Here is a 17,031-nt window from a genome sequence, read left to right on the forward strand (position 1 = left end):
ATTACCGTTGTGTTGGTTTGGATGTTGTGATAGTGGGTGATAGTGTTGGTGTAGGTGTTGTGGTGACAAATTTATTGTTTTGGGAATGGAACGAGAAAACAAAATGGAACAAGCGTATAAGAGGAAAAGCGAAATGGGATGGTTATTAGAGATTTTATGGTATCTTGTTTAAGGATTATTTAGTTGCACACAAATCGAATTACGGCACAACCTAATGTTACATAACACTTGCTAATAAAAATGCTCGTTATATGACCAGCAAACATAAAAGCACAGAACTTAGGAAAGTATACAACAGAGATAAGAAAAAAGACAATGCTATTTACTTGATACTGTTCCAAGTCCATGTTCTCCAAATCCGGTGTTTTCTTGGGCTCGATGATCTGTGCATTCCATTTCGCTTCGTATTTACTTTGATCATCCAAATCCTGTTCCGGGAAACATTAGGCAATTTAAAGTAAGAACGAAATGTAAACTCAAAACAACCCGCAACGTAAAGCTATAGCTCGAACCATCAACGAAGCGACATGCAATTTATGTGATTATTTCAACCCTGCATTAGCAAGCAACCAAAAATACTTATAAAGCCAAGTTCGATCAAAACGACATTCAATTATTGAATGGATAAAATTTTGCAATTTCGTGAGCCTAAATTTTGAAGCAAATGCACTAGCAGCAAAAGCAAACCATTTAACGTAACATCTAACTATACCTTGAGAGAACACGGTCGTTCAACTTTATCAACCGCGGCACCCCCAGTGTCCTCTAGTACCACAGTCTCACCGGACTCTTTGGAAGCGTCCGATTCCGACATGCTGCCGCCACCCTTGTTACCCTGCACGAGACATATTGCGTTTCATGTGTCACAAACGACCGGATGTAAAGAGAGACCATACAAATCCAGATACAGATACGATTGGGTTGAGTAAGGACGATTTTTTTGCATGTACCAGATTGTTGGGCGCAGGGTGTGATTGATGTACGGTTGGTCATATTTACAGGTACAATCCGAGCCATTCCCGTCACCAGGGTGCAAATTTGATTCAAGGTGATTTAATTGGGAATAAAAGAAATATATGATAAATTACAAAGGTAATTTTGAAATTGTTAATCGTTTGGGATATACAGAAAATGGTAATTCAAGTTCTTGAGTCATAGGTTTCGGAGCTCATGTAAAAACATACGTTAATGTAAGAAAAACTAAACAAATAACATAAAAATAACAGTTAAGAACACAAAAAATATATCAACTTAAGAAATATAATGTATTAAAAACAATAGAAAGAGCCACAAGAACCCGAACAGGATAGTACGAACAGAATAAGCATTATTTCACTCAACCGAAATGAAATTGTTGAATGAGTTCAAGAATTGTTGAGTAGCTTTCACAGTTAGAATTGATTTACCCATCACCAAGAAATCTTAATCAAAACATAGAACAACTAGCAGCCAATGTTGTCATTTATTTGTAACTACTAATAGCTCAGAACCTTGAGCAACTACCATGGGCTGAGAGAATCATGTTTTGGTTTATCGTATTTTTTAATAAATCTGTTCATTAATATTGACAGTTTTATATTTCTGGGTAAAATTTTCAATAGATCCTAAGTAACAATGGCAGATTCTCTTTGTTTACTTTCACATCTTTTAATAACTCGGTCACTTTTACATTTGCCCCTTAACTCTTTGCATATTTCGTTCTGTAACATAAAATAAGAGAAAGTTTTGGAATGACGCCGTAATACTCAAAAGAGAAAGTAAAGAAAGAGGCTTCAATGTTACTTAGGTCCTTTTGAAAATTTTCCCCAAACCTATTCCAAATATAGCTATAGAACTCGGCAAACCATATAGCTATAGCATATTAGTCGGAAGAAATTTTCCAGTTTTTTCGTAGCTAAGAAGTTTCAGTAAAATTATTCCTATTTTTTCTAAAACTATTACTAACGTTATCGTTTCTTAACTTATATGTATTCAACAAGGAACCTTCGAATCATTATCAAATTCAAAATCAAATGATATGTAAGGATGAGATAGTTATCAACGCGTGATTATGTGCAATGCCTCCCCGTGCAACAATTGATGAGATTTAATCTTTAGACCGGCGTCGATTGGATACTACCGCCTTCAGTAGTAGTAGCGAAGCGAACACTGGCACTTTAACTCAGAAGTAAATACCTATTGCACGTGTCGCATATGTGGAATGGCGGACTGTAAAGAAATCCCTCATGGAGTTACTCTTACGAGACAGGGGGTTTGTGCAGGCCAATCAACCTGCCTAGAAACACGAACAATCAACAAGAAAATACGGAACGAAACAATCGACAAAAACCCATGAAATGCTTGCCTTCCCCGGGCTTAACCGAATCCGTCAGCACGCATAGAAAACTCGCCACTTCGAAGTCGGGACAGAAGGTGTTAAAAAGTGGGAATCGAGTGAATATATTCTACCGGAGTGGCTACACAACAATCGAGCTGGGAGCCGGCTTTATAGTACTGGGTAAGCTGCGCCAACATGTGATCAGCGTGATCAAAGGCCACTTCTTCAACTACAGCATCATCGTTGCCTCCACTAAGCGATATCCGAGAATAAGAAATATGTATTTTACGAAACTGAAGCGTGTCTGCTACCGCTTCCAGTGGGGGGGGGATGTTAAGCTCATTATTGCCGACAGAAACGCCCAGTTAGGCCGGGAGGCAATGTATTAACCGGTGATTGGAAAGAACTGTGTGCAAACCGTTACAAATGACGGCGGCCTACGATGCGTGAAATTTGTAGCATCTCGAGGAATGGCAGGCCGAAGCACTATATTCCCCCGCAAAGGTATCCAACAGGTCACCGGGAAATTACCTGATCAACAAACTGTTCTCATTTTCGATCACATTTTAATCCACGAATAATTCTTCCTTAACATCAAAACCTACCGCATGTGAACATAGAAGCGGTCTACACGCACTCAAAACTGTCGACGGGGCACAATACTAGCCGAGCACAGACGGCGAGACTCAACATCGAACAGCTACGAGGGGATCGTGTTGCAGCAGAGTACGCTCAGCAGGTAGATACAGCGCATTCATCGAGAAACAGACAAAACTCGGTTTTCCGATGAAAAAGCGCCTACAGTAAGATCAAAATAACGAGGCGATGCAGCAATACCGAGTTAATGACACACGAAAAGTGTACGAGAAGATGACTCGGTCGCGCAAATGCTATGTGTCATAAGTTGACATGTGCAGAGATGCAAATAGAAATCTTCTCACGAACGAGTATGAGATGAGACGACAAGAGTAGCGCAAGAATTGACGCCGATGACGACAGATTCCCAGCACCGGATCTTCCTGAAAGTCAGGATATCGGGTGGTTCAGGACGAATAAAACCGCAGGGAATGATCAACTGCCATGTCAATTGCTAAAACACGGAGAAGAGGCATTGGCCAGTGCACTCCACTGGGTAGTTTCGCTGATCTGAGAGGAGGTGTGAGAGGGTATGTCCCATCTATAAAAAGGGTGATGAGCTGAATTGCTGCAAGTACCGAGTAATGACATTACTAAACGCCGCCTTTAAGGTGCTTTCCCATATTCGTGGATTTTACTGGATTTTTTTTACGCGCCACAAAATTTTCGCAATTCTCCAAGTCCTGCAAAAATATCGCGAATACAACATGCTCGAATACGGGTAACCGAACAAACTGACACGATTTATAAAAGCGACAATAGATCGAGTGATGTGTTACGTCCGAGTATCAGGGACATTTTCGATTCCTTTTGAATATCGGAAAGGGTTCGGTAAAGTGATGGACTAACTTGTCTACATACTGTTCAATATCGCTTTAGAAGGTGTAATAAGAAGAGCATTGTCACGAGCAGAGTTAAAAATAATCGAAGCCCTTTGTTGACGGCTGAAAATGAACCTGTTGCGACTCGCGGTGAATAGAAAAAATATTCATTCAACTATCCATCTTATTCATTCAGTTGAATATCGTACAATATATTCATTTCGCTAATTAGGGTGATGAGCCTATTTTGGCACCATTATGGAGAGGGTCGCACTATTTTTTGAACAACTTAAAAAGAAGCCATATTACCTATAACCTTTTTCAGAATAAAGTATCAGTGTACTGTTTCTTAAACATCTGTATAATGCTTATTTGGCAGAATTGTCTCAATTTTCAGCATAAATGAAAATAAATGTTCTATTCTGTGCATCTATTCCCACCTGAACGTTCCAATTATCGCCTCATGGGTGTGCCGATTTCCACCTCATCGAAAAACAATCTAGTTGAAACGCAATGCCTCATATTTCATTTGCGTCGATTCTAACTAGGTATCCAGATCATGGACGCCAACGCGTGATTTGTAAAACGAATTATTCTGCTTTTTTCAGCCGATCAAAACAAACGTAAACATTACGCACACGAAAGAAACTCATCAGCTGTTAGTAGAAGAGCGCCCAGAACTGCGCATGCAGGAAATAACCATGCGAAAGTTAACAACTGGAATATAAAGTTCACATCACTCATTACTTCCTCCCGATCCAAATTGTATGTGCAGATGAAAATAAAATATCTGCGATCAACAATTAGTTGAATAACTTGAAATAATTGATTACTTATACCTGAAATTGCATAACATTATGTTTTCAAGTTCATGTTTTGGTTTGGCCGCACTGGTGATTCTTTTCTGGATGATGGATGCAAAAAGTCGGTTTTGATTGTGGTAGTGTATCAGCAAAACATGCCAATAATAGGAACCCCCGTATTTAGTTTTATCCTATTATAACACTAGGCCTATTCTAGTGTTTGACGAGTGCTTTTAAAGTGAAATAATCGTAAAAAGGTTCTCCAGCTAAAATAAAGGTATGTATCAGTGCAATATTTAATATATTTGTGCCGGAATAACGAGATATGAGGCGGTAAATGCTGGCTCGAAAGTGTTTATTTTGCTAAGCGCCGTTGCGTCCTGTTTCGGTTCACTACGCGAGTGAGGCGGATTAGCAGATATTTCAATAAGGTGATTTTGTTTTAATTAAAAGTTGGATTTAGTGGATAGTTCTGAATACGTATGTGCACAACAAATAAAGAATATAACTTGAGCTTTTTTTGCACACCTGTTTTAGCCAAATCGATATTGTCATTATCTCATATACTTGGTTCGAAACCAAGGGGTACGAAATAGGGTCACAATAGGCTCTACTGCCATAATAGGCACATCACCCTATCTAGAAAAATGTTTTCAAATGTCGGTAAAACATATGAAACAACAATCATTATCGCTTACATTGTGCCAGGGCCTACTTTGATGCGTTTGATTCGTTGCTGTACGGTTGCTTCGTGTAATAATCGGAGACGAATGAAAATGTGCATGGATGAATGGGCGGTTTGTTCGTTTGACGTTTTCAGCTGCGTCACTGAATATTGAAAATGAATGCGGCTGAATATGATCAATTTTCATTCAATGAATTTGAATATTTTTAACTCTGGTCACGAGTAGTGCGACTTTCCGGAAGTTGTTCAGTTTTTGGCTTCGCCGATGACGTTGATATTGTGGCACGAAACTTTGAGACGATGGAGGAGACAAAGATGGATGGAAGATGGAAGACGGCATGTGGAAACGGCGTTTAAACCTCAAATTACTTTGGGAACTCCCCATCGTTTGTACAGTGAAATTGGGGAGATACGGTGTTCTGTGCATGTTGTCAGAATGGCAAACGATGCTGAACTTAGTCTGTAAAACTGGTTCTAGAAATTAATCTGACAGGTAGAAGGAGAAGAGGTGTACAGTGAGACAAGTGGATCGACCAAGTTGAAGGGGACCTGAGGAATCTTCGTTCCCTGCGAGGCTGGCGACAAACAGCTATAAACCAAGTGAGCTGGAGACGACTTCTTGATACCTTAAAGGACATTTTGAGTGGAGACTGATTAGCAGTCATCTACGACTCGGCACTAACGTTCAAATCACATACTTCATCAGGGCAGGAAATATTCGAACCGAACCTATGTTCGAATACTTTCAAAGCGCGAAGCTTTGCGTTACTGGTTCGTATTCACAAGCTTCGCATCACAATCGCTTACCATCGTAATTGCGGACATTTGGGCGATACTTTTGCATGCTCTTCGGCGAGGACAAAGGAAGCTTCTTGTTTATTTCATTGATGTTCGGAAAGATATGTAAAAGCTTTTGCGTAGCTTTCGACGAACACGAGCTAAGCTCTTGGTTCGTGTGATCGATATTTTTGAAACAATTACACGGAGCTTCGAAGCGATGTTCGCGAACACAAAAGAAAGACTACCTCGAAGTATTTCAGAATCGCGAACACCGAAGGATTATTTTAATTTAGCATCGCGAGGGCCATCGCTAACATGTTCGCCGGACGATATTAGTTTTCTTTATTCAAATACCTACCTACTAGTTATGCAAAAAAAAGTATATTCTAGACAGAGGCCTTGTATTAAGGGTGGAATAGGTGAAAAATAATTGTGACAATGTGTAGCTTATGGATGCTGGGGTTAACTGAAAAGTGACGTAACAAGTTTATTTAAGATACCCTACTGATATATTACCAGTAGGGATAAAATCAAGATTTCGTGACAGGGCGGGGATAAATTTTCAAATGAAATAAATTAGGGCTAGAAAATGAAGTTAAACACAATGTACACAACGTATTGAGTGGCTCGCTTATCTTAGTCATGTTACTATGTCAGTTTCTTGAGGATCCAGTTATATCAGTTTCTTGAGGATAAAGATATCGACATCCATTCAAAGGAAAAAATCGATTATCAGCTAAATAAATAACGTCATGATGTGTATGATGAATCCTAGAAATAAATAGGGAATGTCAATAAACTCGACCATTCCCGATTCATATTTGGCAGTTCTGGTCGTTTTGTAAATCTTGTTTTCGACTAACAGTAAAACCATTTTGATTCAGAAGTATGTTTTAGAAGGGCGCATGTTTTTTAGTGCACTTATTTAAAAAAACGCTTTGAATCCATCTACCAGTGTGATGAGACATTTTTATAACTATTTTCGAATATTATATCGGTTGAAAACTTTTAGAACATGATATTTCGAGAAATTTTGAAAGTGAAATTAAATCAGTTGTAAAGTTATAGAAAATAGCCTTTTAAAATGAACGGATAATCGAATTATTACTAATACTTTATGAATACATTATCTAAGTTCTTCATTCAATGCAATATGTATGCAAAAAGTTAAAAACTGGATTTCCCTTGAGAACTGGGCCAAAAAATCGAAAAAAATGTGATGTAGATCCGAGAACTAGAACAGAAATTGTAACCCTTGGACCTCTGAAGTGCATGCGTACAAAATGCTATAGTCTAATGTTTGTTTTCATTCATTTCATTTAATAATTTTCAGTTGAGCAATTCTGTCGCAAACTGCATTGTGGAGCGAGGGTCATAACTTCCTAAATTTAAGTGTTCCTATTAATTTAGTACACTCTCTTTAACATAAACTACTCTAACGAATGAACGAATGGGAGTAGGTTCGATAAATTTTGAAAGAAGCCGTTAAATCAACCACTTAAGGGATTACACCACCGCAAAATTAAAAAAAATCGAAATTGATCTTGATTGATTTTATTATTCCATATCAACATTTGAATAGGGCTAATAAGATTTGTGAACAAACTTTTGTTTTGCTGATTTCTCTTAATTTGTTATCATTTCAACACAGAAAACATTTGAAATCGATTCTACCAAGGGCAAAGATGTTGATTCATGTGTATTTTTCATAAAATTCAACTCTGTAGCGGAAAAATTAGCGAAATAAGTTTGTTTACAAAAGTCTCATTAGCCCTTTTGAAGAATTACTATTGTATTGATCTTAAATATGGGTCTTCAAAATAATATATCAAAATATGGAATGCGACAAAAAGCGAATAATAATGGAAAGACAGTATTCGAAAAAGTTCGAGTTTAGAACGACTTTCATTCTACTTGGAGTTATTTATTTCGCTTCTCATTTTCCGAGATTTCCCTTACATAAAGCATTTCGGCTATAACTGATTCAAAAAAAAAAAAAATACGGGGGGCCCTAAAGATTTCTTTCTTTTATTTTTTATTAGTAAAAGTCAAATAAGGGAAGATTACATCATGGAGAAGATAAACCAAATTTTGTCCTTTTCAGAATTGTTTTTGGATTTCCAACAAAAAAAAATCACTAGAACATTGTTTGTAAGTTCTTTGCGTTTCTCCATCAGTAATTAGTTAACAAATACAATACAAACAAGTTGGAATATCATTCTCATTATTTATCACAAAACACATGTACAGGAGTCAGGAAATAAATTTCATAAAAGTGGAACATGTAATAAGTTTGACACTTCATTTATTAAGTGAACAGATTCTGTCGAAAATGTTTGAAAATAAATATTTGGTCTCTTGTGATTAGGTAATCAACCAATAAACTTATAAAACAATATTATAAAAATCATTTGGAAGCTTTCCTCTTGGTTTGGTACAGATGCCAAGAAATTATAATTCAATTAATGACAATAATAATGGATTCAAGTATGTAGGTATTTGTTAATAAATTCATTTGGTAAAATTAAAAATAACGTTTAACACCCAAATCATCGCATATTATTGAGTGAATATGACTAGCCGATTTAGGAATGTTGCGCAAGAACGTTAGAAACCGCAACAAGTGGAAAACAAAGGCCAACGGACTACGCCTAACTACCCCTCAGTGGATGCAAATAACTGAAGTTCGCCGTCTAACTGAACTCGGACGTCAGCAGTGAGATTCCATCCGAAAATTGTTCTTTTTAGGAAGAATTTGTTTTAGATAGGGAGATTATTAAGAGAGGGGTAATGGTTTTAGCGTTAAAAACAATTATTTGCGATTTTTTTAGAAATTTGGGCGAAGCGAATTGATCAAAACTTTTGTACATTATAATGTATCATTTCATCCAAACGAGTCATTTCACCAAAAAACATTTTTTCACGCTGAAACCCTTACCCCCTTAAACATACTTTATACATCTTCACCTAAACTCCTTGGCAGGGGAAATATACTCCGATTGAAGAAGAAAAGACGAGTTTGCAATCAAAGTAGCTAGTAAACATAATTGTATTCCGAAAAAAAGAATTTGAATTTCACTACCACTACGCTCATTCAAACTCGTGGCTCATAAATTGGTAAGGTATACGACGCACCTAATCCCTAAATCCTAAATTATAATCTTAAAATAATCCATTTTATTTATACTCAAAATAAGATTTACAGTTTATGATTTTAAGACAGATAGTCACGTAGCGAACATGTTCGCGGTGGCCTCATGATGCTGATGCTTGAAGCGATATAAAACTTCGATGTTCGCGATTCTCAAATAAACGAGGCATTCGCTTTATATGTGTTCACCGAATATCGCTTCGAAACTCTGTGGAAATGTTCCAAAAACGCAAAAACCACGAGCCAAGAGCTTACCTCGTGTTCGACGATATGTGCTTCTAAGGTTAATGTGAACTTTTTCGAACATTGTAAAGAGCGAACTAGATGCGAAGCTCGCTGCGTCCGAGCAGAGATAAGTTTTACCCCTAAATGTTCGCAGCGATTGTGTCAAACTCATCGATTGCATGTGGTATGCTTGAGAAGGTGCTTCGTGAAGCTTCGAACAGCAATCAATTCATTTTTCGAAATTTTCCTGCCCTGTACTTCATACATTGTGGATAAGGTATCTAGGGTCCATCTTCTGGAGAGCAAAAAAACTTGCCGACGTATACTGCCACTAATCGCAAGTCAGTCCCATGTGGATAGAGAATCCCATAGTTTAAGCATATTGATAGGAAGTTAACTCGTTTTCTTCCACTAGTCGCCCTATAGGTGGTGAAATGGCTTCGTGAAGCTCTTCAACGTTCTTGATAAAAAACTTGTTAAGTTTTTCTGCCATAGCTTCGTCACCTCATTCGAACCATCAAACCTTTGAATTTTTCCATCTCCAGTTTTAATAACAGTTTTTAAACATTTCCAGAGCCTTTTGGAGTCGCCAGCACATTCATTTATTTCTTGCTGAACTGATAGCCTGCCAGCTCTCGAAGCTTTTTGTTCCGTTAAATATATCTATCCTTGGGATTATCGATGTCATACGAGGCCCAAACCATTTATTTGGTCTGGAAGAATTATCACTACGATCTTCAGTTAATTGAGCTACTACACTTGTCAAAGCGGAAATAAGATCTTGGGCTTTTCCCTCCACTTACGCTATTTCATTCAAAAGCGTTCTGTCATTTATTAGAATGATTCGTAGTTTTTGTCTAGAGTGGAATTTTCCAGGATACATGTGTGCTTTTACGATCTAACAAGTACAATATCGGAGAACCAATCTAACCTGCTCCGATTGTTTCATGGTCAATGATTTTCCACTCCTCTAAAATTTTAGCTCCGCGCTCCCCAATATTGAAGAAAACTAAGTCAAGCCAACTGCCACTCCTGAGATAAACACGGGTATATTCCGAAACTTTTTGCTTCATTTCTACGGCATCTACTATTGTTTTCAGTTCTCGAGAATAACCATGTTCATCCCATTGGATATTTAAATCTCCACCAACGATATTTATTTTCTCCTCCGAAATAATTTCCTGTAACCAATCTTCAAACGCTTCCAGGAATTTCGGTGGGTTCCATTTGGTGAATGGTAAACTCCTTCGTAGATACCTGGAAAATTAGGATGCTCAATTTCTACTGCCAATAACCTGTTATCGCCGACCGATTTGTTGGAAATTGTTTCGAATTCTAGATACGAAACAATTTCCAACAAATCGGTCGGCGATAACAGGTCATTGGCAGTAGAAATTGAGCATCCTAATTTTCCAGGTATCTACGAAGGAGTTTACCATTCACCAAATGGAACCCACCGAAATTCCTGGAAGCGTTTGAAGATTGGTTACAGGAAATAACATTACCGAACTTCAGGGCGTTTGCGACAGTGTTACTATCGCATTAGACATAAGTTGGCGAAAAATACAAAGCTGAGTTTTTATATATCCTTAAATGTAACTTGTCTAATGACATGTTCGTTTTTGACAGTGCACTACACCCGACTAGGAGAAAATAACTGACCCCGAGCATACTATTTTCTAGTATCATACCAAAACCAATTAATTGATTATTAATACCTCATTGAGGTATTAAGCAGGTATTGAAGAAACATTCTTCAATACCTGCATAATACCTCAATGAGGTATAATACTTTATTTTAGTATTATTTATGTATTCCAGTGATTTTTACAAATACCTAATCAATACCTTATTAAAATCTCCATAGAGTGAATTTTGTAATTGGAAGGTTGAAAAGGTTTCGTTATTATTTAGGTATTACCATAACTCGTTTCATTATCAACTTGTTATTCGTAGTACATGTCTCAGGTATTATTTCAGGGTATTTTACCTCTTATGCAAGGCTTCCCAATACCCTGTGGTGGTGTTCAAGTATTGGATACTGTATACCTGATATTCTCAAGTTTTTTATTCTGCTCGGGCACCGGGGCAGTCGGTGTTACGCCCATTGAAACTTGGGTGTAATCAGTCTATTTTTTGCACTACACTGGTGTAGCAACAGGTAAAACAAGAAAAATGCCATAAGTAACCATTCTTGAGGCCAGCTTGTGTATATACAAACAAATAAGAGTTTTGATAAATATTGCCACTTGTTCGGGGTGTTAATTAAAATCTTAACGCCTTTGGAAATGGCATGTAAGACGTCATTGACCCTAACTCAACGATTTCGTCAAACAACTACTATGCTGTGATTAAAATAAAATTCCGAGCATTTCAAATAGAAAATTATAAAAAGTGTATGCCAAAACTCAATTAACTCATGTTGCGTAGCGTTGCGTTGCGTAAGCACGGTATACTTCGTAGATTGCAGACTGATGACTCTCATTTCCAGCCAGACTACTTGGGGAGCATTGTTTGGGAATAACAATTGATCCAATCCATGCGAGAATTTCGCATGAGAGCCGCCATTGCGGGCCACGACCATCTTTACCGTAACTTGGGATGAGAAATGAAGTGTTGATGTGGTACTTACTTAACGGAAGACCCTGACTCAGTGACACTCCCATAAGTACCACGGATTGGGTAGTGAGTGGGTTGTTAGTCAGGATTCGCTTCAATCAAGCGATACGACTGACATTATACTTTCGTGCATAAGATGCCAAAACTCATTAACCTCATGTTTATAATAAAGTACGAAAAAATTGATGATCTCAACATTTTAACTCAAATGCAATTTGCAAAAAATAAAGTTTTTCGATGCACATGTCTGGTCTCGGATTAGCTTCTCAAACTTGTATATTTTACTGGTGATGTAATCTTGTTAAAAATTTCATCGTGACCACCGGAAGGTAGGTAGTGCTATGCTACATAATGAACAGATTTATAAAACCAAAACACTTCTCCCGTCTACAATAGTTCTACTGTATACCACTTTCATCATTCACAAATATTAGCACAGCAAGCATTCTTCGCATTCAACCCCCTCTCACCTTGTTAATAGCTTGTAAAAAGGCTTGTTTTCCAACCGTTTGTAACTGCTTTGACCAGGCGGTTTCAATCCGTCGCTTTTCTTGCTCGATAAGTCTTCGCTTTTCCTCCAGCTTTAGCTTAATGGTGGAAATCTTGCTAGCATCCTCGTAACCCGGTTGGGTGTCAGCTAAAGAACAACGTAAAATAAACAAAAATATAATTGACTTCCATTAGATTTACACACTATTACCAGATTCGTCTTTTTTCTGCACGCATATCGCTTGCTGCTGCCACGTAGTCGTGTTACTTGGTAGTGTCGCAAAAGATGTTTTCCTCCGTGGAGTGGTTTCCACGTCAGCTACCGAGACAACTCCACCACTACCGCCGCTAAAATTTGAACTCATATCGCCATCGATAATGTCTTTTTCAACGCTACTGGAATGTAGATTGGTACTGTTGTGCCGCCGGAGCGTTGGCACGGGCTTCTCGGTGTCGCGATCCTGTTTCTCATTACCGGAAGAATCGGTATCGTAGCCGAACTGGATCGAACCGCGAGCGTCAGCTAGCGAGGATCGTACCGGGGTAGCTGGTTCCACCGATGTAAGACTAGTGTTGGAAATTTTTCGTTCCCGATCGAAACGACCAATCGTGTTCAACTGATCCTGAGAACCGCCAAAGTTCTCGATCGTTAGCTGAGATTCTTCACTGAGTGAATTGCGACGGGAGCGTCGACCTAGTTTGTTGGAAAATTTAAAAAAAAATATCAAAACCGAAATCATCTTAATGGTTGGTATAATGCAGTGTAAGTTTTTTGAAACATAAACAACATAGAAAGGGAAAAGACGCATAATGAACAGCAAAACAGAACAAACACCAGAGGCACACTTACCTGAGAAACTCGGCTTCCGGCTATCATCCCAATTGCTTGGTCGACCTGCTGGAATACTATCGCCTAGAAGCATCACAATGAGAGTTTTAAAAACAACGAAAATGCATCGATTGAGCACGTGATCGAGTGCGTCCAGACTGAAAAGCTTCATGATATAGATCCGACGAAGGGGATTTCCCGAAGACAACCATAGGACGGCCACAAAAACAGTAATTTGAAATTCTAACAAGGGACGTCTTCACGAGCGTGTAGCACGCTTTCTGCACTGCGCGAGAAATACTTTTCGTTCCAGTGCGCAGGCTTTTCCATTGACTGGCGAACCAACCGCCAGCTGTTTGTGGCTGATGTTTCCCGTAACTGATCGAGGTTATTACTGAATCAATTTCTGTAAATTTCTTTTACACTTCGCCTCCCGTGCCTTTCGCACGTTCGAATGTGCATTTCCGACCAACGATGATGGCCTCTGATTTATGCCCCGCGCGGTTCTCTCACGTATCGCGCACTGGGGTAAAATGTGCACGTTCGTTAAGTTATGCGGATACCGTCGGCTTATTGCGTTAAATGCGAGAGAGCTCGCCCCCTATGCTACCTTACAACATCGAATCGCTTGTCGTTTTCACACTTGAAGCAATCGAATTTTTATTGGCAGCACATCGGGAGGGCCATCGTGGGCGGATGTTCGTTCGTATGTTTACGAGTCCAATAGAAGTAAGAGGTGTAAAACATGCAGTTTAAGCTGCTCAAACCCACTAACGTGACGGTCATAATTTAGGAATCGACCTCAAGCCACAGTTAGATTTTGCGAATGGTATGTGAAGTGCAAATTGATGGTGCAATATCAGGGGTCATTCATAAATTATGTTAGCGACTTTAAAGGGGAAAGTCGCAAGAATTATTACGACGCCTTATGATTAGGAGAAAGAGCGTTGGAGCAATATCAGGTACTTTCTCAAATAAAAATTTAATAGCTACCCACTCGATGAGAACTATACTAAATTAAAAATCAACATGTCAATTTCATTTATTATTCTTCCCCAGTTAAACAGCATTATTGATTTTCCTAGGATGAACACGATTTCCGTAAGATTTATATTGTGTAGGGCTCAGAGAATGGGTTGTGGGAATATTGAACTCTCAATATTGTTACAAATCATTACCTATTGAAAATGAATGTTGACCATTGAATACCCTCTACGTAGTCTGCGAATGGTCCCCTAAATGCACACGACCAGCCGGTTAGTTTCAGTAGAAGGTGTAGCTAAATATTGTTAACGAAGAGGAAGCAAAAGGCAGATAGAGCTCGACAAGAAAACGCAAACGAGAGAGCATAAGAGAGCGAAAAAGGTGAACATAAGTCAATTAGCCACAGATCGTGAGTGAGGTGTGAACTTGTAAATAACGATCGTACTGTATGTGCACATCGCAGGTAACATGCATTGGATGAGTGGCTGAGCGCAACCTATTTTAAAATCTAAACATTGATCAAACGTAGGATTGAACATTCAAGAGTTCTGAATTTGCTAGCCATATAAGGTTTGTATGTATGACGCCCAGACATTATTAAATTTTGGATAGAGGATTATTTGCTTCTTTTTGGGATAAGAAAAAAGTCTAACCTTAGCGCGTGATGGTAATCGAACCCACGCAATACACACCTCCATATGAAGCGATTATTTCTCATTTTAACGTACACTACCCGTCATAAGTTTGAAATCGCTGCACTAAGTAATGCAACACCCATGTTGAATATTACAACACCCCCCAAAAAAATTTACATCGCCTAGGAAAGTATGAATTCATTACGGTGTATCTCGAAATTCTGTTGTTCTTTAGGGCAAAGGGATCCGGCAGGGAAATATTTTAGTTTGGGATTCTGTTACTACATAGCGCTACGGTTTCGTAGCTAGGCATCTCAAATCTGTTTTGCCAAGGAAGATGTCGGAGCGCAAAGCGTATAAACTGGCTTTGGACAGTCTCGATTCTGTCAATGCCGTTCTGGTAGTACGGATCCCAAACATCAGAACAATATTCTAGAGTTGAGCGAACGAACGCGCAATAGGGTTATTTTAAGCAATATACGTTCTTACAGTTCTTCGCTATTCGGAAGATGAACCCAAGCCGTCTTGATGCCTTACCCACGATGTATGAAGTATGTGGTTTGAACGTTAGTGCCGAACCTATGATGACTCCGAGATCCTTGACGTGAAAGTGTTTTGAAATGCTCGAGTCGAAGAAATAGTAATTAAACTGAATCGGATGGCATTTGCGCGCAAACGTAACGATTGAGCATTTACTCGGGTTTAAAACCATTCTGCTTAGATCGGGGGCTTTGTCATTTGATATTGACGTCTTTAAAGTGGAGGAGGGATATTACTGGACCGAAATGGCTTCCTTGTGGGTTTCTGGATGTAGCGAGAAATGGTGCAGATAGATAGTCCTTAATGCTGATTTGGAGTTGCCTTCCATCGAGGTAGGAACGAAACCAGTGCAGAAGTTGTCCATGAATATAGTTTGTCCAGCTTCGTTATTACGATATCATGTTTTTTTTTCGAACTCCGCAGATAAATCCATGTAAATACCCCAACGATGGTCTTATACGACTCCAAGACGAGACAAAACATCTGTCGAATGACCCAACAACACGAGACCTACAGTACAACATCACACGCGCAACGCGGTGTGTTTCCGATCCGTACCTGAGCCGTACCACGAAATCGTCTGAAGGAACCCCTTTCCGGCTCGAGGAAAACCGCCCGGCGTCCCAATACTTGATGCATCCGTTCGAATCTGTAATCCTGGCCGTTGATTCCTGATGCCGGAAACTAAAAGTTTATATCTCCCCCCCCCCCCCCCCCCCCCCCTGTCAGCCTTGTCCACCCTCTCTCCCGTATCTCTGATACACAGATGTATGACATCACCTCCTTCTCCCCTTGAATATCTTCCCAAAACTTATGTGCCCCCCTATCTTCTAGTTTTAGTTGATCAATATTTAATCTCGTTAAGAAATGCCCAACAGTACCACTACTTCAAAATAGCCCTAATTAATTCCCCCTAATCTTGAACCACTTTCTCTAGTTTTTTCTGGTTAATAAGCTTGTAAAATGTACCGCTGAGTTAATAATTAATTTCTCCAACAATCTCCCTTCTAAAAATCATAAAGTGAATTACTATACAAAGAACACACAAAATGACCCGTCCCCCTAATCTTACGAATATTATATTATCCTTTTGTATATGTATAAGTTAGCTGTAAAGTTCTTTTTTTTCCTTAGTTTCATTATATAAAACAAAATAATATTGAAATGTGTAACCCACTAGTTTTAAGAAATTCAAAATGTAAAACAATGAAAAAAATGGCACCTTTAAGCTAACGCATACGTGCCTTATCAAATAAACAAATTGAAAAAAAAAGTCCATGTAAATAGCATCGGATTGCAATCCGTTACTGGAAAAATTCTTCATCGACTCCTACACTGAAAAAAATCGATTTTAAAAATATAAAGTCGATTTACAAAAAAACCCTATCTTTGATTTGGATGAAATTTTGTTCCACGGCAGGAAATTATGTTCCCTCCCTACCGTCAAAAATTCAAGTTGGGCACTCTCAAGGAAAAAAAGTTATTTGAAAAAACCTTTTCCTTATCCAAACTGAAAT

At 38.7% G+C, this 17,031-nt stretch overlaps 1 protein-coding gene across 21 annotated transcripts in view; it reads right to left on the reverse strand.

Annotated features, from left to right (window-relative positions):
- Window positions 1-13,542, reverse strand: part of LOC131690434 (patronin-like) — a 49,201-nt gene extending 35,659 nt beyond the window's left edge. For 12 of the 21 annotated variants that reach the window (XM_058976202.1, XM_058976190.1, XM_058976184.1 and 9 more), the window contains exons 1-5: window positions 13,377-13,542; window positions 12,738-13,220; window positions 12,508-12,674; window positions 713-835; window positions 327-428 (exon numbers count right to left, since the gene is read on the reverse strand). In XM_058976202.1, coding sequence (XP_058832185.1) covers window positions 327-428; window positions 713-835; window positions 12,508-12,674; window positions 12,738-13,220; window positions 13,377-13,527 — 1,026 coding nt within the window. In that variant the 5' untranslated portion in view covers window positions 13,528-13,542. The remainder of the gene's footprint in view (window positions 1-326; window positions 429-712; window positions 836-12,507; window positions 12,675-12,737; window positions 13,221-13,376) is intronic. The other 9 variants (XM_058976200.1, XM_058976196.1, XM_058976195.1 and 6 more) reach the window with 4 other exon arrangements.
- Between the last annotated feature and the right edge of the window lie 3,489 nt (window positions 13,543-17,031).

This window comes from Topomyia yanbarensis, chromosome 3 (assembly GCF_030247195.1).
Source record: "Topomyia yanbarensis strain Yona2022 chromosome 3, ASM3024719v1, whole genome shotgun sequence".
Taxonomy (NCBI): domain Eukaryota; kingdom Metazoa; phylum Arthropoda; class Insecta; order Diptera; family Culicidae; genus Topomyia; species Topomyia yanbarensis.